The sequence below is a fragment of the Aotus nancymaae genome, unplaced genomic scaffold (assembly GCF_030222135.1).
Source record: "Aotus nancymaae isolate 86718 unplaced genomic scaffold, 86718_ANA_hifiasm-v0.15.2.pri h1tg000016l, whole genome shotgun sequence".
Classification (NCBI taxonomy): domain Eukaryota; kingdom Metazoa; phylum Chordata; class Mammalia; order Primates; family Aotidae; genus Aotus; species Aotus nancymaae.
Genome location: NW_026988428.1, coordinates 39928283 through 39950553, shown reverse-complemented (window position 1 = coordinate 39950553; position 22271 = coordinate 39928283). Strand labels below are relative to the sequence as shown.

Sequence of the window (22271 nt, the reverse complement as noted above, 5' to 3'; positions counted from 1 at the left end):
GTAGGAACTGTCTAGGTCTCTCAGCACCCACCCTTTTTAGAAGATTTTACATCTAATGACCTGCGAAGTCAAATCAAATCAGTTCGAGAGGCCATCTGTGTTTTCCTTTTGGTCTAGGCTCTAGGATCTCTGACTGGGGACCCCACCCCTCTGAGTCCTGGAAATTTAAATTCCTGGGTCCTTTAAAGAAGGTCTATTCACCAGCCTTATTGAGAGAGAAATGTTATAGAATTGAATCCTCTGTAAAGAATTTCTACCATCAGAGTCCCTTTATGTGGCCTTTAGAAACAGTAATAACAGCTGAGCTAAAGTGCTCTGAGACGTCTCATAACCTTGACCGATTTCAAAGCAATCAGAGTTCACAGGATCCACGAATCCTTCAGAATAACAAAAGTCTCAATTTGCCATGCTCATTCCCCTCTGAGGGATAACGTCCAGCCAGCTTCAAGAGCTAGGGGAATTTGATAACCAGGGGCATCCTTTACCCAGGTATGTTACCGGGGTTGCTTGGGAGGGAACAACCACGGATGGGTGTTTCAGATGGATGCCTGTAAAGATGCAGTCACTTGGACTGTGTCAGGAGTCGGGCTCCCTCTTCCTTTTTTTCTCTCCCATATCTAGAAATGATAGGAAATGCCAGCGAGTTTCGGGGACAACAGGGTCAGAGGTGGCGGAGTGGCTCACAAGCGCATCGCAGGGAGAGGGGGTGGACTAAGCGCCGCTGGGAACACGCAGCATTGACTCCCAGTGCTTTGCCTTGGGTGCCCCTTATTTTAGAGTCCCTAGAGTTATAAAAAGCATAAAGTTCGGTTTCCAAGTCTAGATGTAATTTTGTTCAAGAAGACTAAAAAGAGTTACTTTTTAACGCCACCCAACAGGTCCGGCGTCTGGCTGCGTTTGTCCCCACCGGCGCCCCGTAACCTCTTTTTCCGGCGCCTGCGTCACACGCTCTCTTCTGGAGTCGCCGTACCTGGCTTCTTCTGATTGGCTTAGATGCGCCCAGAGCCCTTCTGATTGGCTTAGGTGTGCCCCCGAGCCCTTCTTGATTGGAAGGCTCGCCTGGGAGTCTGGTCCTTGGCGCCGTAGTGGTTAGGTTGAGCCCTAGGCGTGGGGGAGAACTGGGGAAACTGGAATTTCCCGCGGAGCTGACAGCGCTTGCGCTCCCCCTACTCGTTCTAACTCCACGCGCTCCAAAATATCCGCCATGGAGAAATCTTGGTAATGACCCATCCCCCGTAAGCATCCCAGGAACACATCTGACCCTTGCCCCTATCTCCCTCCTCCCCACCCTCGTGGGAGAATTCTGGATAACCAATTTCTCTTGTTCCCCCAGAGAATTCTGGGTAACTAGCCGTTTCCATCACCTTCCCCTGCCCCCGCCCCAGCTGTGGGTAACTGGCCATTATTGTTTTCCTCTAGAGAATCCTGGGTAGCTATTGGAGAGGATTCTGGGAAAGTGACTTCTCCCACCCTAACAGTCCAACCCACCCTCCCCACCCCCAATTCTGGGGAAAAAGCACCTTAGATCCCTCTACCTAACTATAACCACCGCAATTCCCGCTCCCTTCACCTGATGATTCAGGGCTGAACCAGGCAAGTGAGCAGTCCGAAGTGAGAAGAAAGGGAAGTCAAGGATTAGGTTAGATAATGGGGTGGTGGAGAGTACAGAGGGCCCAGCGGAGGAAAGAGAGGGAAAACAGTTCTACCACCTCCACCTCACTACCTGTCCCTCCCCCACCTGCTTCATCCTTCGGCTGGCAGCCTCATCCCTCATGCCTGCCTCATCTGCCTCCTGCCCCGTAACCTAGAAGACACTAAGTACCACTAGTACCTGGGCCTACCCTTGACTCAGCTACCTCTTTCCCCTTACAGGCCAGGATGTCCATTCTAGGCCCACCAGTGCTGTCTTGCTGAAGGTTGGGTCAGGTATCAAAAGGGACTGTGGTAAGGGAGGGTGTGACAGCTGTGTTGTAATCAGCTGCCATCGTCATCATGAACTTTGAGGGTCTGGACCCTGGACTGGCAGAGTATGCCCCAGCCATGCATTCTGCCCTGGACCCTGTCCTGGATGCCCACCTGAACCCAAGTCTGCTACAGAATGTGGAGCTGGACCCAGAGGGAGTGGCCTTGGAGGCTCTTCCCGTCCAGGAATCAGTGCACATAATGGAAGGTGTCTACTCTGAATTGCACAGCGTGGTGGCTGAAGTGGGTGTGCCTGTCTCCGTCTCCCACTTTGACTTGCACGAGGAGATGCTGTGGGTGGGGAGCCACGGGGTAAGAACTGTACCCCTTTGTGAGGGTTGAAAGATGTTGAAGGTCTTTATCTGGTCTTAACCCAAGGACGGCTGCTTTGCAGATAGCCAGTACTGAGGAGTTGTAGTGATGAGACAGCTGGGTCTGGTTAGAAGGATAAAGGGAGAGTCCAAGATCTAGAAATAAATGATATATTCTTTCTCAGAAGGCATCATACTTTTTTTTTTTTTTTTTTTTTGAGACAGGGTCTTGCTCTGTCGCCTAGGGTGGAGTGCATTGGCTCAATGTGATTATGGCTCACTGCAGCCTCAACCTCCTGGGCTCATACAATCCTCCCACTTACTCTTTTTTTTTTTTTTTTTTTTTGAGACAAGTCTTACACTGTCACGCAGGCTGGAGTACAATAGTGTGATCTCTGATCACCACCTCCACCTCCTGGGTTCAAGCGATTCTCCTGCCTCAGCCTCCAGAGTAGCTGGGATGACAGGTGTGCACCACCACACCCCAGCTAATTTTTTGTATTTTTAGTAGAGACTGTTTCACCATGTTGGCCAGGTTGGTCTTGAACTCCTGACCTTGTGATCCACCCATCTCTGCCTCCCAAAGTGCTGGGATTACAGACATGAGCCACCGCGCCCAGCCACAATCCTCCCACTTCTCTCGAGTAGCTGCTACAGGCCTACACAACCAAGCCCAGCGAATTTTTAAAAATTTTTTTAGTCTTACTATGTTGCCCAGGCTGGTCTCAAACTCCTGAGCTCAAGTGGTCCTCCTGCATAGGGCTGCCAAAGTGCTGGGGTTACAGGTGTGAGCCACGCGCCTGGCTGGCATCCCACTTTTGTCACAGTTGCCCATCCAGTGTTTTGATTTGTCTTGATAATTGTACCCATCACTTAGTCTGTAGCCATCCAAATCCAATCTCTATTTCTATTGCCCTCCTCTGTTTTCTATTTTTATTTTTATAGAATATTTAATGAATGATTCTGCATATCTTACATTGAATCATTTTTGTTTTCACTGGCTGATTTTAATCTCTCTCAGAGCAGTTTCAATCTTAATTTTTTAAAATCTGCATCCAAATTGCCAATATGCTATAGTGCCGAAAGACTTTGTAAGAAATACTCTGCTGTCGTTTGTTTACTAATTTACTTCTCAGGGCATGAATTGTTTTTCCATTAGAAGGGATAAATTTTGTGTGTGTGATTCATTCAGTTTAGTAGGCAGTGTCTACTGCTATGCTAGGCACTGTGAATAAAGCTAAATAAAACATAATCCTTGCCCTCAAGGAGTTTACAGGACAGCGAGGTAAAAAACATATGCAAAATGGATAATTTCATGGTACTAAGTGCCAGTGTGAAAAGATGTCCTGGATGCTGGAGAGGATGGAGGAAAGTCAGAGCAGCCAGAAGGAAGTAACACCTGAACTGAGTCTTGAAAGATGAGTAGAAATCAGGTGAAATAGATGGGAAAAGGCTGTCTTAGCATAGGATAAACAAAGATTCCCAAGATACTACAAAGCTTGGTGAGTACAAAATGCAGGAACTACAAGCAATTAGGATTTACTGGACTGGAAGCTAAAGAGGTGGACATTTATTCATTCAACCAGTGTTTTTTCGAGCCACATACCAGGTATCAGACCTTGCTCTAAGGTCTAGGTTTGGAATTAGCAGTAAACAAAAACATTACATCAGGTGTCAACTAGTACTCTTAAGAAATTAAAATACTGGTGGGGAACGGTGGCTCACACCTGTGATCCCAACACTTTGGGAGGCTGAGGCGGGTGGATCACCTGAGCTCAGAAGTTCGAGACCAGCCTGGCCAACATGGTGACACCTTGTCTCTACTGAAAATACAAAAATTAGCCGGGTGTGGTGGTGGGTGCCTGTAATCCCAGATGCTTGGGAGGCTGAGGCAGGAGAATCGCTTGAATCCAGGAGGCAGAGGTTGCAGTGAGCCAAGGTCATGCCATGGCACTCCAGCCTGGGTGACAGAGTGAGACCACCATCTCAAAAACATATATATATATACACAGTTGAGTAAGGAGGTTGAGGTAATGTAAGGTGGGAAACGTTGTTATTTGGTTTGGTTTTATAGTGTTTTGTTTTAATCTTTTTTCCTAATGACTCTTTTAGAAACAACGTTGCTGTTTTAGATAGTTGGTCAGAAGTTCTTATATTTGAATAGAGACTTGGATGCAGCAGCAGGAAGGGAAACAAAGAGGCAGAGCCCCTTGCCTTTAACTCATCCTTGGACTATGTCCCTGACCTTCTGTATACTGTTCTAATCAACTGAGCCATTACCTATTCAACAGGGTCATTGTGAGGATAAAATGAGGTAGGGTTTATAAAAATACTGTATAACACATTAAATAAACGTAAGACAGTATTATCAGTGTCTTTGTCACTAAGATTGACTGGTTCCTAGCCCTTTGTATCAGTTGCTCCTAGTCACAAAGGCCAAGCAGGAAAGGATCAAAGCTGAGCCGTGTTCAGTCCCTGAGGGGCTGTAGGACGGCCCCTGCCCCTCCACTCTAAGTGTCTCTGTTGTTTTTGTCCCATATAGGGCCATGCCACTTCATTTTTCGGCCCAGCCTTGGAGCGCTACTCATCCTTTCAGGTCAATGGCAGTGATGACATTCGGCAGATCCAGAGCCTGGAGAATGGTATCCTTTTTCTCACCAAGAACAACCTCAAGTATATGGCCCGTGGGGGCCTCATTATATTTGATTACCTGTAAGTGCCTTCTCTGCTCTGGACTGGGAAAGAAGATACCTCATAGGGTGGGAAGGCTAAGGGATTGGCAACTTGTAAGGCCTGGGCCCCTGAGCCTTTCCTCTCCCCAACAGGCTGGATGAGAATGAGGATATGCACAGTCTCCTACTGACTGACAGCAGTACTCTACTAGTTGGTGGGCTGCAGAATCACATACTGGAGATTGATCTTAACACTGTCCAGGAGACTCAGAAGGTACAAGCCTGGGGCAAGAAAGACCTATGTAGGGTCTGGGGCTGTTGAGGGGGCAGAGTTATGCTTGGGCTGGTAATGTGTCTGAGATGTGGGTATGACCTTTCTGTTCATTTGGTCTGTGGGAAAAATCAATCTTCTCACTGGTTTCTCCTGCTTCCCTCTCCAGTATGCAGTAGAGACGCCGGGAGTCACCATTATGAGACAGACAAATCGCTTCTTCTTCTGCGGCCACACGTCTGGCAAGGTGGCCAAGTTCCATTTCTCCTCCCACTGCAGGGCCCTGTTTCAGTAGATACTTGATTGGGATCTGCTTTCCCTTAACTATTTTTATTTATTTATTTTTTTTATTTTTTGAGATGGAATTTCACTCTTGTTACCCAGGCTGGGGTGCAATGGTGAGCTCTCAGCTCACCACAACCTCTACCTCCCTGGTTCAAGCTATTCTCCTGCCTCAGCCTCCCAAGTAGCTGGGATTACAGGCATGCTTCACAATGCTTGGCTAATTTTGTATATTTAGGAGAGACGGGGTTTCTCCGTGTTGGTCAAGTTGGTCTCAAACTCCTGACCTCAGGTGATTGGCCCACCTCGGCTTCCCAAAGTGCTGGGATTATAGGCGTGAGCCACTGTGCCCGACCTGCTTTCCCTTAACTCTGGGGTGTAGTTGGATTGGAGATGAGGATGAGTGGAGTGAATTCACTTCCTACTCAGTGATGTTATACTATGAGATTATTTTGCAGCCTGATGTTTTCTATGATAATGAAGTGCCCTGGAGGCAAAAAGGGTAAATGAGTTCTCTCTGGAGCCCCTTCTGGCTCTGGGGTTCTCTGTTTACCTTTTCTATGCTCTAAGAGTCCATATCCTCTGAATGCCCTTTCTGTGGGGGAAATAAAAAAAAAGAATCCATATCCTAAAGTCTTAGTTCCTTTGGTAGGGACCCCACTGGGTTAGGTAGGTGGCAGTTATTTTTTTCTGATAACAGAATTTGCAGATAACGGAATTTTTTTTTTTTTAGGTTTCCCTGAGAGACCTTCGTACTTTTAAAGTAGAACATGAGTTTGATGCCTTCTCAGGGAGTCTGTCGGATTTTGATGTGCACGGCAACCTGCTAGCTGCCTGTGGCTTCTCCAGCCGCCTCACTGGCCTGGCCTGTGACCGTTTCCTCAAGGTGTATGATTTACGCATGATGCGTGCCATCACACCACTTCAAGTACACGTGGATCCTGCTTTCTTGCGCTTCATTCCTACATATACTTCTCGTCTTGCTATCATCTCTCAGTCGGGTATGAAGGGTATATGGGATTAGGTAGGAGGGATCGATGAGCAAAGGAGAGCTAGAACCTGAAGTACTCGTCCTGAAACCTCTTTGTTGGGGAAAGAAGTATCCTTTCATCAGGGTCCCAGGGTTTCACTTGGGTTTGGCCAGAGATTAGAGCTTTTATTTTCTTGAATGTGAGGACCATGGAAAAAGGTAAAGTAGGCAAAATAAATGTAGAATTACTGTTTGATGAGTAGCAAACCATCGGTGGTTTATGGGAAGGCATCAGGTGGCATTCTGTCTCTAGGCATGGATTTGGGGCCCATCTTGCCCTGAAATCAGGGGAAGAGGATAGGAAGGGCGTAAGAGTATGGCTCTCTTTCACTTTCTAGGGCTCAGTGGGTTTCTTCCTCCTTTGCAGGGCAGTGCCAGTTCTGTGAACCCACAGGCCTGGCCAACCCAGCAGATATCTTTCATGTGAATCCTGTGGGGCCACTGCTAATGACATTTGATGTGTCAGCCAGCAAGCAGGCTCTGGCCTTTGGGGATTCTGAGGGCTGTGTGCACCTCTGGACCGATTCCCCGGAGCCTTCCTTCAACCCCTACTCCCGTGAGACTGAGTTTGCTTTGCCGTGTCTCGTGGACTCACTGCCTCCTCTGGACTGGAGCCAGGACCTGCTGCCTCTTTCCCTCATCCCTGTTCCGCTCACCACTGACACACTGCTCTCTGATTGGCCTGCTGCCAACTCCGCTCCAGCTCCCAGGTTGTACCCTACCTCTGGGCCAAAAGGTGGGAGGGAGGGAGAAAAGGCCAAGATATCAGAATTCTTTGCTAGCCTTGTTACTATTCTACTACTTCCCTGATTTTTGTCTACCTTAAGTATTTTCTTTTTTTCTGGACCCTTGGGGATTGGGGAGTGGAACGGTGTACACCGCAACCCTTTAAGCCCTAGAACTATACTGGATTGTAGGCGAGCACCACCCGTGGATGCAGAGATTCTGCGCACCATGAAGAAGGTGGGCTTCATTGGCTATGCGCCCAATCCCCGCACCAGGCTACGCAATCAGGTGTGTTCAGAATGGAGGGTCAGCCCCTACCCCAGCTCACTGAAGTTTATCCTGTCTTTTTACTGTACTAGGTAAATGCTTTTTGGAACCTATCAAATTGATGGAACTATGCTAGGTGTTAGGGAGGATTCAAAGATAGAGAAGCTAGGGTCCTTGCTCTTAGGAAATTTAATATTTGGTTGGTGAAGATAAGACATAGCCATGTCAGAAATTATGTTCTGTTGTTAAATACTGAAGGAATGTTATAAGCATTTAGTGCCAGAGCTGTTTGGAGGGAAAATGTTACTCTGGGCTAGAGTGGCCAAGGAAAGTGTAATGAAAGAGGTGGGTAGGCTGGGCGCAGTGGCTCACGTCTGTAATCCTAGCACTTTGGGAGGCCGAAGTGGGTGGATCACCTGAGGTCAGGAGTTCAAGACCAGCCTGGCCATCATGATGAAACCCCATCTTTTAAAAAAAAAAAAGAGCTGGGTATTAAGCTGGAAAGGTGGGATACAAGTTAAGTAGATAGTAACAGAGGAGAATATTCAAGATGAGAGAATAGTGTTAGTAAAGGTCTCAAGAGGCATAAATGCAAAACACATGTCTGAGGGGGACTATATGAGTATACCAGTCTGGCTAGAGTAGCTGTTGGTATTGGGACGCAGTAAGAGATTAAAGTTAGAGTGGTGAGGGAGGGTAAAAAAATAAAAATAAAGTTAGAAGTGGCCAGATTGTGAAGCTTTGAACACCATTGTATAATAGAGGAAGTAGCGCACAAAAAGCAGCATTCTGCAAAGGTTAATTTGGTAGTGTTGTGCTGGACAGAGTGAATATAGGGAAACCAGCATGGAAGCCATGACAGTTGAGTTGTCCAGCTGTGATGAAGCAGAGTGATGGCAGTGGAAATAAAAAGGAAGCAGCGGATGAATATAGAAGGTTCTGAGAATGCTATGAATATAGAAGGTTCAGGACTTGGTGGCTATTTCAGCGCTGGGATAAATGAGTGTGAAGACAAAGATGACAAGACATCCAACAAGGTTACCTCTTCTTAAAATTCCTAGATACCTTACCGACTCAAGGATTCAGACAGTGAATTTGACAGCTTCAGCCAAGTCACTGAGTCTCCAGTAGGACGAGAAGAGGAGCCACATCTCCACATGGTTTCTAAGAAATACCGCAAGGTGCTGAGGGATATCAGGGCCTGTTGGATGTGGGGAAAGTTACCCTGGGAAGGAAGTCATATAAGAAAGTATTGAAGTACTCAGTCAGGAGGCCTTCAGCTACCACCCTGGACCCAGGAGGGAGGTTCTAGGAAAGGCTATGGCTACTGGAAAGATTGGGACTCTGAGGATATCCTTGTCTTGCTCAGACTATTTCTGCCTTAGGTAACCATCAAATATTCCAAGCTAGGGCTGGAGGACTTTGACTTCAAACACTACAATAAGACTTTGTTTGCTGGATTAGAGCCCCACATCCCCAATGCCTACTGTAACTGCATGATCCAGGTAAGGGTTGGGTATTCCTACAACTTGAACGTGCCTACTGCTTTCCTTCTTCCCTATGGCCACTCGACCCCTGCTCTTTCCAGGTCTCCTCAGCCATGCTTGCTTTACCATGGTCTCCTCTACAATTCTTTCTTGCCTCTACACCTTTCCAGTCTCCTCTGAGCTCCACTGATTTGGTGGACTCACTGCTCAGTGGACCCCTGCTGTGTATTTTCCACCAGCTCACTTAACCTCATATTTCTCCTCGTCCCCATGCCAGTTTCCTGCATCAGTTCTTCTGCTCTTCCCTCCAGGTGCTCTATTTCCTGGAGCCTGTACGCTGTCTAATTCAGAACCACCTTTGCCAGAAGGAGTTCTGTCTGGCATGTGAGCTGGGCTTCCTCTTTCACATGTTGGACCTCTCTCGTGGTGACCCTTGCCAGGTCAGTACCTGGAGACCTGAGACACTTAAAATGGAAGGGGATGGAAAGTGGACACAAAAGAGAAAATAACCCCTTTCCACCAACGCATTTCCAGGGCAATAATTTTCTTCGGGCATTCCGTACTATTCCTGAGGCCTCAGCCCTTGGTCTGATCCTGGCTGACTCAGATGAGGCTTCAGGCAAGGGTAATCTGGCCAGGCTCATTCAGAGGTGGAATCGCTTCATTCTCACTCAACTGCATCAAGATATGCAGGAACTGGAAGTCCCACAGGCTTACCGAGGTGCTGGTGGCAGGTATGAAATCAGGATAGAAACAGTTAATTCCATCATGACAGGCCCCTCTGATTTAAAGGGTCTCCTAACTTCTTCAATGTGCAAATATCACCTTCTCCACTCTTAGCAGCTTTTGCTCATCGGGGGACTCTGTTATTGGGCAGCTCTTCAGCTGTGAGATGGAGAACTGCAGCCTCTGCCGCTGTGGCAGTGAGACCGTGCGAGCCTCATCCACCCTGCTTTTCACACTCTCCTACCCTGATGGTAGCAACAGTGGTATACCCTGCAGCTCAGTTGGGAAGGCTCCCACAAGTGTCCTGTAACATCAGGGAGAGGGTGTTGGGGACTAACTGTGGGTAGAGGGGAGAACCAGGAGTAAAGCATTCAATTTTCCCTCAGATAAAACTGGCAAGAACTATGACTTTGCTCAGGTGCTGAAGCGAAGCATCTGCTTGGACCAGAATACACAGGCCTGGTGTGACAACTGTGAAAAGTACCAGCCCACGGTGAGTGGACTGTTGGACTGGACTAGAGTCCTGTTCCTGCCATGTTGGGGATTCAGCCTCCATCCCATGTGGGGCTGGCTGTGTCAGCACTGCCAGCCAGGGATCTCTGGGGGAGTGAGGAATCCCAGTTTGAGGATGCAGACCCAGGTTCCTGTCCAGACTCCTTTTCCTGTACATTCCTGCCATTCTTTTGTTTGTTTCTTCCTCTCAGATTCAGACCCGCAACATCCGCCATCTGCCAGATATTCTTGTCATCAATTGTGAGGTGAACAGCTCAAAAGAGGCTGATTTCTGGAGAATGCAGGCTGAGGTAAGGACTCAGACTAGAAACAGGGCTTCAGGAATACTTTTTCATTTTATTCCCCTTCTGATCTTCACATATGATTATGTTCCTGAAGAATTGGATGTTTTTCTTCTATGTTCAGGTTGCCTTCAAGATGGCAGTAAAGAAACACAGTGGGGAAATCTCCAAGAACAAGGAATTTGCTTTGGCTGATTGGTAGGTGCTGTCTTGGGAGTTGTCAAAGAATGGAACTGCCCAGTGGCTCCTCTCGTCACTGGCTAGATCTCTTTCAGAACAAATTTCCAATTCTTTAACCTGATAGGAAGGAACTAGGGAGTCCAGAGGGTGTGCTGGTGTGTCCCTCCATTGAGGAGTTGAAGAACGTCTGGCTTCCTTTCTCCATTCGCATGAAGATGACCAAGAACAAAGGGCTGGATGTTTGCAATTGGACTGATGGGGATGAGATGCAGGTTGTTGAAAAACCGGGATGAGGAAAGGGAATAAGGGAGAGAAGGTGGGGCAGAAGGTAAAGGAGGGCAGGGGGAAGGTAAAACTTAGCAGAGGGAAAAGGAAGAGAATAAGTAAATAGTATTTACTGGTTAGGGGATTTTCCATAGTCACTCAGTTCAGTGTTGGGGTCATAGATGGGCTAGGATGGAGATATAACCCACCCTGGTCCCCCATCCCCTATACCCCCAATTCCCTGTCCTCTGTCCCCGTTCCCCTCCCTTCCCCATCCTTGAACTTAGCTTAGCAGCCTGGGTACCCCCCTCACAGTGGGGCCCAGCCAGGGCAGAGGAGGAGCATGGTGTCTATGTGTATGACCTGATGGCTACTGTGGTACACATCCTGGACTCACGCACAGGGGGCAGCCTGGTGGCTCACATCAAAGTTGGAGAGACCTACCACCAGCGCAAGGAGGTGAGTGAGGTTGTAGAGGGCAGGAACACTCTGGGATGGCCATAGTGAGTCCCAGGTCTGTCCTTGAGTCTGAGACAGTGGTACAGCCATCACTTTGTATCATCACAGTCTTTCCTTGTATTTCCATAGGGCGTTACTCACCAGCAGTGGTATCTGTTCAATGACTTTCTTATTGAACCTATTGACAAGGTTAGTTGCAACATGTTCTGTTTCTTCTTTAATTTCCCCTTTTCTTAGCATCCTTGTCTTTAGGGCCCTATACAATGCCAGGCAGATTCAACAGGGAGGAAGGAAGGAATCCTCAGGAATAAAAAACAGCAGCAGTTAAAAATAGCACCTGGAAAAAAAACTAGCACCTGAGTCCTGGCCTCTGTCTGAAGAGGGAAAAGGAAAAAGGGTGATATACACTGGCCATAAGTGCTTTTTCTCTTCTATAGCATGAAGCTGTACAGTTTGATATGAATTGGAAAGTACCTGCAATCCTTTATTATGTCAAACGGAATCTCAATTCCAGATACAACCTGAACAGTAAGTGGTACATAGTAGATCCAAGTGTGTGGGCAGTTTAGATTGGGCTTCAGGATGAGATGTGGGACATTGCTCACAAGTACTTGGGATTGGTAACCAGTGCTAATATTTCTGGAGATACTAAAGGGATTCCTGCTTATTAGACCTTAAATTTAGAAGTGGGAAATCCAGCCTGAGCAACATAACAATATCTCATCTCTTCAAAAAAAATTTTTAATTAGCCTAGTGTAGGCCAGGCACAGTTGCTCATGCCTTTTATCCCAGCACTTTGGGAGGCTGAGGTGGGTGGATCACTTGAGCTCAAGAGTTTGAGATCAGCCTGGGCAACCTCCGCCTCCCAGGTTCAAGTGATTCTCCTGCCTCAGCCTCCTGAATAGCTGGGACTACAGGCATGTGCCACCATGCCTGGCTAATTTTTTGTATTTTTGAAGAGACGGAGTTTCACCGTGTTAGCCAGGATGGTCTTGATCTCCTGACCTCATGATCTGCCTGCCTCGGCCTCCCAAAGTGCTGGGATTACAGGCATGACCCATCATACCCGGCCCTCTGTGGTCTTTTCTGTTTTTTTTTTTCCAGCATATTTCTTGATAATTTCCTGATGTGACCTACTCTGTCTACCTGCCCCATTCATCAGACATGATCTTTATTCTCACATGCTTTGATTATTGAGGGATCACAGTGTAGACCCAGAGTCTATGATCAGCCACCCTGGGCTTCTCTCCCCTAGTCACTTCCCTATCCAAGCCCTGTGTCCTCTGCATTCTTCCTTCCAGTCAAGAACCCTATTGAGGCAAGTGTCTTGCTGGCTGAAGCCTCGCTGGCACGGAAGCAGCGGAAAACACATACTACCTTTATTCCACTGATGCTGAATGAGATGCCACAGATTGGGGACCTGGTGGGTTTGGATGCTGAGTTTGTCACCCTTAATGAGGTAACCAAGACCAAAAAGATGGGGCACTGGAAGAGAACTCTGAGGATATTAGGAGTTGTAAGCATTTCTCTTATTTTCTTACTAACTCTTCTCATGTAGGAGGAAGCAGAGTTACGCAGTGATGGTACCAAGTCCACCATTAAACCAAGCCAGATGTCAGTAGCCAGGATTACCTGTGTTCGGGGCCAGGGACCCAATGAGGGTATCCCCTTCATTGATGACTACATCTCTACCCAGGAGCAGGTATTAGGATATGGAGATGCAAGTGAGGCACACCTTGGTGCTTATGTACAGTGCTCAGGAACCCAGGGAAGAGTGGTAGGGGAAAACTCCACCTCACTTCCTGAAAAAGACTTGTCGTTTTCTCTATTCCTAGGTGGTGGATTACTTGACTCAATACTCGGGTATAAAGCCTGGTGATCTTGATGCCAAAATCTCCTCCAAGCACCTAACAACTCTCAAGTCTACCTACTTAAAGCTTCGTTTTCTCATTGACATTGGAGTCAAGTTTGTGGGTCATGGCCTGCAGAAGGACTTCCGGGTCATCAACCTGATGGTTTGGCAGGGCTCTTTTAAGAGTCTTCTTTTGAGGGTGGGCCCCTTAGGGTATACATTGTGCTTTTAGAGAATGGGGAATTATAGATCCCCTACCTTAAGTCTCTCCCTCTTTTATCCTTGCCAGGTGCCCAAGGACCAAGTCCTTGACACTGTCTACCTGTTCCATATGCCTCGAAAACGAATGATTTCCCTGCGATTCCTTGCTTGGTACTTTCTGGGTGAGTTGCTCTGCCTTGTAGGCCCCTGTGGTACATATTAAGAGCAGAAGCAGCTATTTAAAAAACAAAAAAAAAGAAATCATGTCCTTTGCAGCAACATAGATGAAGCTGTCAGCCATCATATTAAGTGAACTAACTCAAACAGAAAATCAAATACCACATATTCTCACTTACAAGTTGGAACTAAACCATGAGTACATACAAACATAAGGATGGAAATAATAGACACTGGGCCTCTAAAAGGGGGGAACGATGGGGGAGGGGGGACAGTTGAAAAATTATGTATTGGATACAAAGTTTACTGTTTGCATATTAGGTATACTGGAAGCCCAGTCCCCACCAGTACACGATATACCCATGTTATGAACATGCACACATACTCCAAATCTTAAAAAAAAAAGCATGGTGGGGGGAAGAAAAAGCAGGAACAGTGTTAGAGGATAAAGTGGGAGTAAGGGGGACCCTCAGTTAGTGGTGACAATTACTCATGGATTTAATTAACTTCAGTATCCCTTCTGTGCACTGAGGAAGGTGTTTGAGTTTCCCTTAAGGGCAGGCAGGCTTTTTAGTTTTCTGGAGTCAGTTGGGAGTGGGAAGACATGTTCCTCCTTCCCTTTGCTGGGTCCCAAATGATTCCACCTTTACTTACCCCAGACCTGAAGATTCAAGGGGAAACCCATGACAGTATTGAAGATGCCCGCACAGCCCTTCAGCTCTACCGAAAGTATCTGGAGCTAAGCAAAAATGGCACTGAGCCTGAGTCTTTCCACAAGGTGCTCAAGGGTCTTTATGAGAAGGGCCGAAAGATGGACTGGAAGGTGCCAGAGCCTGAGGGCCAAACAAGTCCCAAGAGTAAGACCTGGGATGGGACAAGGGAAACTGGACTGAGTGGATTTTGTATTTTGTTTGTGTGTTTGTTTGTTTGAGACAGGGTCTCACTCTGTTGCCAGGCTGAAGTGCAGTAGCATAATTACAGCCCACTACAGCCTCGACCTTGCGGGCTCAAGTGATTCACCCATCTCAGCCTCCCAAATAGTTAGGACAACAGGCGCACACCACCACACCCAGCTAATTTTTGTACTTCCTGTAGAGACAAGAGTTTTGCCATGTTGTCCAGGCTGGTCTTGAACTCCTGGGCTCAAGCGATCCATCCACCTTGGGCTCACAAAGTGCTGGGATTACAGGCATGAGCCTGGCGCTCCTAGTTGGGTGGATTTTGATTGCATATATGGAGAACAGCATTTAACAGTTTACAAAGCACTTTATCCTCCTAACATTCAGTGAAATAGATTTTATAGAAACTCTCCATTAACTATAATATCCTCTTGCCCAAGTCTAAAATGTTCAGGGAAGGTCCATGCCCTTTTTTCTCTTGCATTTTTCCTTCATAAGAAGTATGAGAAGATGCTTTTTCTCCATCAGCTTGAATCATGCTTTTGGTTTTGTCTCTGACAGATGCAGCTGTCTTCTCCTCAGTGATGGCGCTCTGACCTACCCTTCCCTTTACTGTTCTATAGTCCCAGAACTGGGAGATGGCTTCTTAAGTTGGCTATACCTTGTCCACTTCCAGAATTGGACGTGCTCAGGGTCTACAGATGGTGCTATTAATAGAACTGGAATACAGCAGAATTGTTGCAAAGGTTCTAGGAGCCAGGATATAAAGAACACCAATTACTTTCCATCTGGGTCAATTCTGGACTCTGTTCCTGTACCACTGTTTTGCAAAGGATAAAGAAGGAATGAATCTGGCGGGTGGGAGTGCGAGCTCAGGACTTGGGGCTCAGCCCCAGACACTACGTGGATAGGTAAGGCCCTAAGTGTTGGTACTTTAGCACTGCATGCCTAGGGCTCACGGGGCTTTGTGGCAGCTACAGGAGGCAAAGAAGCTCCTGGAACCAAAACTGTCAGTTCCTAGCTGGCTAGGAATTGAAGTCCTGAACAGTGACAGAGGATATCACAGTAGTTCAAGACTTAGCACAAGTCACCAACTGCTTCAGGGATGCCTGGAGGGGCCAGCATGTAGAGTGTTGGTGGCCCAAGCAAACTAGTGTTGCCAATACCATTGCCAAAAGGGCCTTTGGATCCTGAACAAAGCTTGGCTGCTGGCTTCATTTATTCCTGCTGACAGCTGAGAAGCATCTGTCTTCCATCCCACTCTCCTGTCCCAAGTTTTGTTCCGTTTTTAAAAAATTTGTTGTAAACTGCATGTTTTATAAAATAAAAACAAAATATTATCTTTTGTCATTTATCTCATTAGAGAATGCTACTGTTCTCTGGCTTCAGTCTTCCTCTTCTTCCTTTGTATGAAGGTAAAGGATCGGAATCCAAAGTTATGGATGTGGGAAAGGGTATAATTATTCCTTTTGTGGACAATGCTGGGTCTTTGCTAGTAGCTGCCCAGTACCCTATGTCAGACTGTTTGAAGATGTACAGTATGGTTACCCCGTTAATTGTGTAAGCCGCCAAACTACAGGTCCCAGGATAGTTTGAGACCTGTAGTTGCTCACAAATATCAGTCTGGTGCTGCGGTGCTTCCTGGGAGATGTAGTTTCCCGTGTACTGAAACCTGGGCGGCTAGCTGGCCTGCAGCGCAGTTTTGAAGGTCCTAGCCCACCTGGGTTGGCTTAAGCGCACGCCTGGCCGCTCCCACTCAGCACGCCCGGGCTCTGTCTTCGCTTCAGGCCACTCCTATTCTCCGGCTGACCGCCGGTGGTCACGTGGAGCTGTTCGCCACGCAAGTCTGGGTCCTTCGGCGATCGTCCGGGGTCCTTGCTGTCCGGGAGCCGCTCCTAAGCTGCCTGTTCGCGCGAGAGTTTGGAGGGGCGGGTTTGGGGTCGGTGTCTGATTGGGGCTCCCACCGCAGCACACCCGAGACCCGCTTAGATACCAGTTAGCGCCCGGGGAGCTGGGTCAGGCGGTCGCCGGGACAACCGGTGTGTGGCAAGCGGAGAAGCGCTCTGGAGAATCCCGGACAGCCCTGCTCCGCGCAGCCAGGTGTAGTTTCGGGAGCCACTGGGGCCAAAGTGAGAGTCCAGCGGTCTTCCAGCGCCTGGGCCACGGCGGCGGCCCTGGGAGCAGAGGTGGGACGGACGCGGGCGGCAAGGCGCTGGGCGCTGAGGGTTGGGGATGGACGGGAGCGAAAGAAATGGCGGAGTTCTTAGAAAGGGGGCTGGTCCGTACTGGTAATCACGGGCTGGAGGTGGGGATGCAGGAATCTTCGGTGCAGAATCCAAATGGGCCCTAGTTATTGAATGCTTTCCTCGCTGGCTTCCTGGCCTGACTGAGGGCTCCCTGCCGGCAGTTCCCCGATGCCTCAGTCTTTGCGTAATCGCCAGCTTACCTCCTGTAGCTGCCACAAAGCCCCGTGAGCCCTAGGCATGCAGTGCTAAAGTACCAACACTTAGGGCCTTACCTATCCACGTAGTGTCTGGGGCTGAGCCCCAAGTCCTGAGCTCGCACTCCCACCCACCACCCTGGGGGAATCGGAGCCTTCAAGCGCTGGAACAGAGAAGCCCCTTTGTGTCCCAGCCATTTCCTGGAAAGTAGAGCCAGAGTCACAGTGAGGCCTTTGAAAGCCTTGGGGCAAGGAGTGGAGGGGCAGGGAAAAATGGAGTTGGCTTCTCACGTTTATGTTTTATGACTTCTCAAACCCAGGTGGAGCAACCCCATTACAATAAAGATGAAAGGCTGGGGTTGGCTGGCCCTGCTTCTGGGGGCCCTGCTGGGAACTGCCTGGGCTCGGAGGAGCCAGGATCTCCACTGTGGAGGTAAAGCACAACGGGAAAAAGAAGTGAAGGAAGTAGAGCCTTGGGAGGGCATGAGATCCAAGGGCTGGGAGAAGGATGAATGGAAATCCTGGGTTGATCCCATTCTCCTTCCACCCTACCCCCTTCCCTATCCCCTGCTCCCATTCTCTCCTCTTCTGCCAGCGTGCAGGGCTCTGGTGGATGAACTAGAATGGGAAATTGCCAAGGTGGACCCCAAGAAAACCATTCAGATGGGATCTTTCCGGATCAATCCAGATGGCAGCCAGTCAGTGGTGGAGGTAACTGTTACTGTTCCCCCAAATAAAATAGCTCACTCTGGCTTTGGATGAGAATTCAACTGCTTAAGGATCTTGGTTTAATAGAAATGAAGAAAACAGACCCAGAGAGATGAAGATTTGGCTCTGTCTCATTTAGAAGCTGCAGCGTTCTACCCCATGCACTTGCTTCCTGGCTCTAAACCTTAATACTTTGTTTCTGCTGTAGAATTTGTTAGCAAACAGGGAGTCCTGATCACTTCCCTTCTCTACATCCACATGACTCGTTTTTAATGTAGCACTGCAGTATACATACAAACATCTGTTCAAAAAAGAATAAAAGTACAGAGATCTGAGTCAGAGCTAAAAATGAAAAAAACAAAGAATAAAAGGTCCTACCCTCATAATTAGGAAATTTATTTTAGTCAAAAACAACACATGTACACAAAGCTGTATCTAATAATCAATATATAAGGCAATGTTAAGATTACGGTGCTAGCCTGGGCATCATGCCAAACCCCATCTCTGCAAAAAAATACAAAAGTTTGTGGGGCATAGTGGCATGTGCCTGTAGTGACAGCTATTTGGAAGGCTGAGGTGGGAGGATCACTTGATCTCAGGAGGTCAAGGCTGCAGTAAGCCATGACGCTGTCTCAAAAACAAAACAAAACAAAACCAGGCCGGACATGGTGGCTCATGCCTGTAATCCCAGCACTTTGGGAGGCTGAAGTGGGCGGATCACCTGAGGTCAGGAGTTCGAGACCAGCTTGACCAACATGGAGAAACCCAGTCTCTACTAAAAATTCAAAAAAAAAAAAACTAGCTGGGCATGGTGGCGCATGCCTGTAATCCCAGCTACTCAGGAGGCTGAGGCAGGAGAATTGCTTGAACCCGGGAGGCAGAGGTTGCAGTGATCCGAGATCCCACCATTGCACTTGAGCCTGGGCAACAAAAGTGAGGCTCTGTCTCAAAAAAAAAAAGCTAGCACTTTTGGAGGCCGAGGTGGGCGGATCACCTGTGGTCAGAAGTTCAAGACCAGCCTGACCAACATAGTGAAACTCCATCTCTACTAAAAATACAATTAGCGAGGTGTAGTCGCACACTCCTGTAGTCCCAGCTACTTGGGAGGCTGAGGCAGGAGAATTGCTTGAACCCAGGAGGCAGAGGTTGCAGTGAGCCAAGATTGCACCACTACACTCCAGTCTGGTTGATAAAAGCAAAACTGTCTCAAAAAAAAAAAAGGTTATAGTGCTTTAATAGCTGTTGTCCACAGAGCCTACACTACCTCTTTAATACTGTGCTTAGGATACTGGTCTGAATTTTTTAAAAAATTATTATTAATGAGAACACATGGACACAGGCAGGGGAATGTCAGACATCAGGGCCTGCCAGTGGGTGGGGGCTAGGGGAGGGATAGTATTAGGAGAAATACCTAATGTAGATGACAGGTTGATGGGTGCAGCAAACCACCATGGCATGTGTATACCTATGTAACAAACCTGCATGTTCTGCACATGTATCCCAGAACTTAAAGTATAATAAAAAAAAATTATTATCTTAATGTATAGGAATTAAAAGTATAAGTTGATCAGGGTTAATCAAAGAATTCTGTTTATAACTTGGATCTAATGATAACTGTCTTGTTTCTTAGAGCTGTACAATGAGGTAAAATAAAATCATATATTCGAAACTACTACCAAGTATGGTGGCTCATGCCTGTAATCCCAGCACTTTGGGAGGCTGAAGCAGGGAGATCACTTGAGCCCAGGAGTTCGAGCCTGGGCAACATGGCAAGACCTTGTCTCTACACAAAAAATTAGCCAGGTGTGGTGGTGTGCAGCTGTGGTCCCATCAGCTCTGGAGGCTGAGGTGGGAGCATCACCTGAACCTGGGAAATCCAAGCTGTGGTGAACCTCAGTCATCACACCACTGCAGTCCAGCCTGGGCAGTGGAGTGAGGTCTGTTTCAAAAAAAAAAAAGAAAGTACTTTTAAAGTATACAAATATACCATACTAATTAAAAACCGAACTAGGCCGGGCACGGTGGCTCATGCCTGTAATCCCAGTACTTTGGGAGGCTGAGGTGGGCGGATCACCAGAGGTCAGGAGTTGGAGACCAGCCTGCCCAACATGGTGAAACCCCATCTCTACTAAAAATACAAAAATTAGATGGGTATGGTGGCGCATGCCTGTAATCCCTGCTACTTGGGAGGCTGATGCAGGAGAATGGCTTCAACCTGAGAAGTGGAGGCTGTGGTGAGCGGAAATCATGCCATTGCACTCCAGCCTGAGCAGCAAGGGTGAAACTCCATCGAAAAACACACACACATATACACACACTAATTAAAAATTAAAATCAGTTAAGGAAAGCATTTTTTTTTTTTTGAGACGGAGTCTCACCCTGTCACCCAGGCTGGAGTGCAGTGGCGCGATCTCAGCTCACTGCAACCTCTGCCTCTTGGGTTCAAGTGATTCTCCTGCCTCAGCCTCCCAAGTAGCTGGGCTTACAGGCACATTTCACCACGCCCTGCTTTTTTTTTTTTTGTATTTTTAGTACGGATAGGGTTTCACCATATTGGCCAGGTGGTCTCAAACTCCTGACCTCCTAATCTGCCCGCCTCAGCTCCCAAAGTGCTGGGATTACAGGTGTGAGCCACTGTGCCTGACCAGGGAAAACTTTTTAGAATAGGTTGTTGGAGCTATATTTGGAAGGAAAAATAAGGATATAAATTACTAATGTACAGAGGTAGAAGAGAGTGACCCAAGGCTGAGGACATTTCTAGGTGCCTTATGCCCGCTCAGAGGCCCACCTCACAGAGCTGCTGGAGGAGATATGTGACCGGATGAAGGAGTATGGGGAACAGATTGATCCTTCCACCCATCGCAAGAACTATGTACGTGTAGTGAGCCGGAATGGAGAATCCAGTGAACTGGACCTACAAGGCATCCGAATTGACTCAGATATCAGTGGCACCCTCAAGTTTGCGGTGAGCTATGGGAATCGGCAGCTGGTTCTTGGAATTAGGGGGTTGTTGGAGGACCAAGTAGAAAGTTAGGCCAATATCCTTGTCCTCCTCTTTGGAGGTGAAGGCAAGAGGCTTCTTATTGCCCTGTGTCACCCCTTTCTCCCTTGGGTTGGCAGTGTGAGAGCATTGTGGAGGAATACGAGGATGAACTCATTGAATTCTTTTCCCGAGAGGCTGACAATGTTAAAGACAAACTTTGCAGTAAGCGAACAGGTAAGCTGCCCCACTTTATCTCCTGTTCTGGAACCTGACATTCCCTAACTCACCCACACACACCCCCATCCCAGAAACCTCTGGTATTAGCTCAAGAGCTGGCTTCCATTTCCCCTTGGCTTAGGGACTTGGGGTGTTCCTCCCCATTTTCTGTCAGCTTTCAGAATTTGTGGCCCCTTGACCCTGAGATACAGGTGAGAGGGCAGTGGGGATGTTTTATCATTTATAAGCATATTTTCTGAAGAATGGTAGTTGATGTGTGTTTGTGTCAGTTTGGTCTGGGAAATTTTCTCGATACTGGCATATATCAGTATGAGAGTGGCATTTTCCTTTAAATTTTTCATACTGAGTGGCATTTTCCTTTAAATTGTTATGTGCTATTTGCAGATCTTTGTGACCATGCCCTGCACATATCGCATGATGAGCTATGAATCACACTGGAGCAGCCCACACTGGCTTGATGGATCACCCCCAGGAGGGGAACATGGTGGCAATGCCTTTTATATATTATGTTTTTACTGAAACGAACTGAAAAAATATGAAACCAAAAGTACAAACTGTGTTGTCTTTTCATGCCCGGAATTGGCCCTTACATTAAGCTTGAAGATAGAGGGTTATAGGCAGGAAAGAAAATGGAGGAGAAAGAAGAGTTTTGAGATTGATACAGGATAAAGGTAGGAGGGCCCTGAACCTTTAATTCTTTTGCCTTCTGAGACTCCACTCCACTCATAAACTAGATAAGCTTTCAGTCATTGCCCACTCAGTACCATGTCTAATTGTGAAGAGAGGAACCTCCACAAGGAAGCAGGGGAACATAAGTGTATGGTAGTGTAGAATTCTAGAAATTCCTTGTGTTCATGCTGTTGAAACATGAAATAAGACAGGGCTTGGTCTTGAAGGAAATAATGGACATGCATTATTCTTCCTTCCTTGCCCATCCAGATGGAGGGACCAGCAAGAACAGAGACAGGAAGGGGAAAATGGATGTGACCAACTCAGCTGAAAAGTAAGGGCTTTATCGGATAGGGACAGATGAGGTAAGGAATGTTGTTTAATGAGAGGCCTTGCTTGCTAGCCTAAGCTTTTAAATTTGATGCCAGTAGCAACAATAAAGTGTATCTTTCTTACCTCTATCGCTAGCCATTGTCAATCTGGACTATAAGTCTGTCCACACTTTCTGTGTATAGAGATTCTAGACTGGGGCATAGGGATGAAAACCTGAAGGATACGTTCTTTTGGAAAATTCTTAAACACCCGAGGTATGGTTGTCTCAGGGTTTCAAATGAAATATCGCTGGTCCCAGGAACACCTCAAGGAGAGAAGACCTGAATAAACATTTTAAAGGT

At 47.4% G+C, this 22271-nt stretch overlaps 2 protein-coding genes across 6 annotated transcripts; both read left to right on the top strand.

The window, feature by feature from the left end:
• The first annotated feature begins 1087 nt into the window (after positions 1 to 1087).
• Positions 1088 to 15905, top strand: PAN2 (poly(A) specific ribonuclease subunit PAN2). Of its 5 annotated transcripts, none has more exons than XM_064377225.1 (26): positions 1088 to 1218; positions 1873 to 2274; positions 4816 to 4985; positions 5099 to 5219; positions 5386 to 5463; positions 6232 to 6499; positions 6896 to 7238; positions 7446 to 7542; positions 8583 to 8702; positions 8907 to 9026; positions 9320 to 9448; positions 9543 to 9742; positions 9852 to 9985; positions 10121 to 10227; positions 10439 to 10537; positions 10653 to 10726; positions 10833 to 10980; positions 11288 to 11431; positions 11561 to 11620; positions 11869 to 11959; positions 12733 to 12890; positions 12990 to 13133; positions 13267 to 13482; positions 13573 to 13666; positions 14321 to 14518; positions 15122 to 15905. In XM_064377225.1, exons 2-26 carry the CDS (start codon positions 1993 to 1995, stop codon positions 15154 to 15156), a joined length of 3630 nt encoding a protein of 1209 aa, XP_064233295.1. In that variant the 5' UTR covers positions 1088 to 1218; positions 1873 to 1992; the 3' UTR covers positions 15157 to 15905. The 5 variants fall into 5 exon arrangements, with proteins under 5 accessions (XP_064233295.1, XP_064233294.1, XP_064233296.1 ...); XM_064377224.1 differs by having other exon boundaries at positions 9849 to 9985; XM_064377226.1 differs by having other exon boundaries at positions 1089 to 1218; positions 13267 to 13446.
• Positions 15906 to 16221: 316 nt separating this feature from the next.
• CNPY2 (canopy FGF signaling regulator 2) lies at positions 16222 to 22058 on the top strand. Its single transcript, XM_012450481.3, has 6 exons — positions 16222 to 16746; positions 17321 to 17433; positions 17596 to 17711; positions 20470 to 20673; positions 20829 to 20925; positions 21313 to 22058. Exons 2-6 carry the CDS (start codon positions 17346 to 17348, stop codon positions 21354 to 21356), a joined length of 549 nt encoding a protein of 182 aa, XP_012305904.2. The 5' UTR covers positions 16222 to 16746; positions 17321 to 17345; the 3' UTR covers positions 21357 to 22058.
• Positions 22059 to 22271: the final 213 nt, after the last annotated feature.

Coding starts and splice junctions, on each gene's coding strand:
- CNPY2 (XM_012450481.3), top strand. CDS start 17,346: ATGAAAGGCTGGGGTTGGCTGGCCCTGCTTCTGGGGGCCCTGCTGGGA. Junction 17,434..17,595: donor CCAGGATCTCCACTGTGGAG/GTAAAGCACAAC, acceptor CTCTTCTGCCAG/CGTGCAGGGCTCTGGTGGAT. Junction 17,712..20,469: donor GCAGCCAGTCAGTGGTGGAG/GTAACTGTTACT, acceptor GGACATTTCTAG/GTGCCTTATGCCCGCTCAGA.
- PAN2 (XM_064377224.1), top strand. CDS start 1,993: ATGAACTTTGAGGGTCTGGACCCTGGACTGGCAGAGTATGCCCCAGCC. Junction 10,538..10,652: donor TCTGGAGAATGCAGGCTGAG/GTAAGGACTCAG, acceptor TTCTATGTTCAG/GTTGCCTTCAAGATGGCAGT. Junction 11,960..12,732: donor TTCCAGATACAACCTGAACA/GTAAGTGGTACA, acceptor TCTTCCTTCCAG/TCAAGAACCCTATTGAGGCA.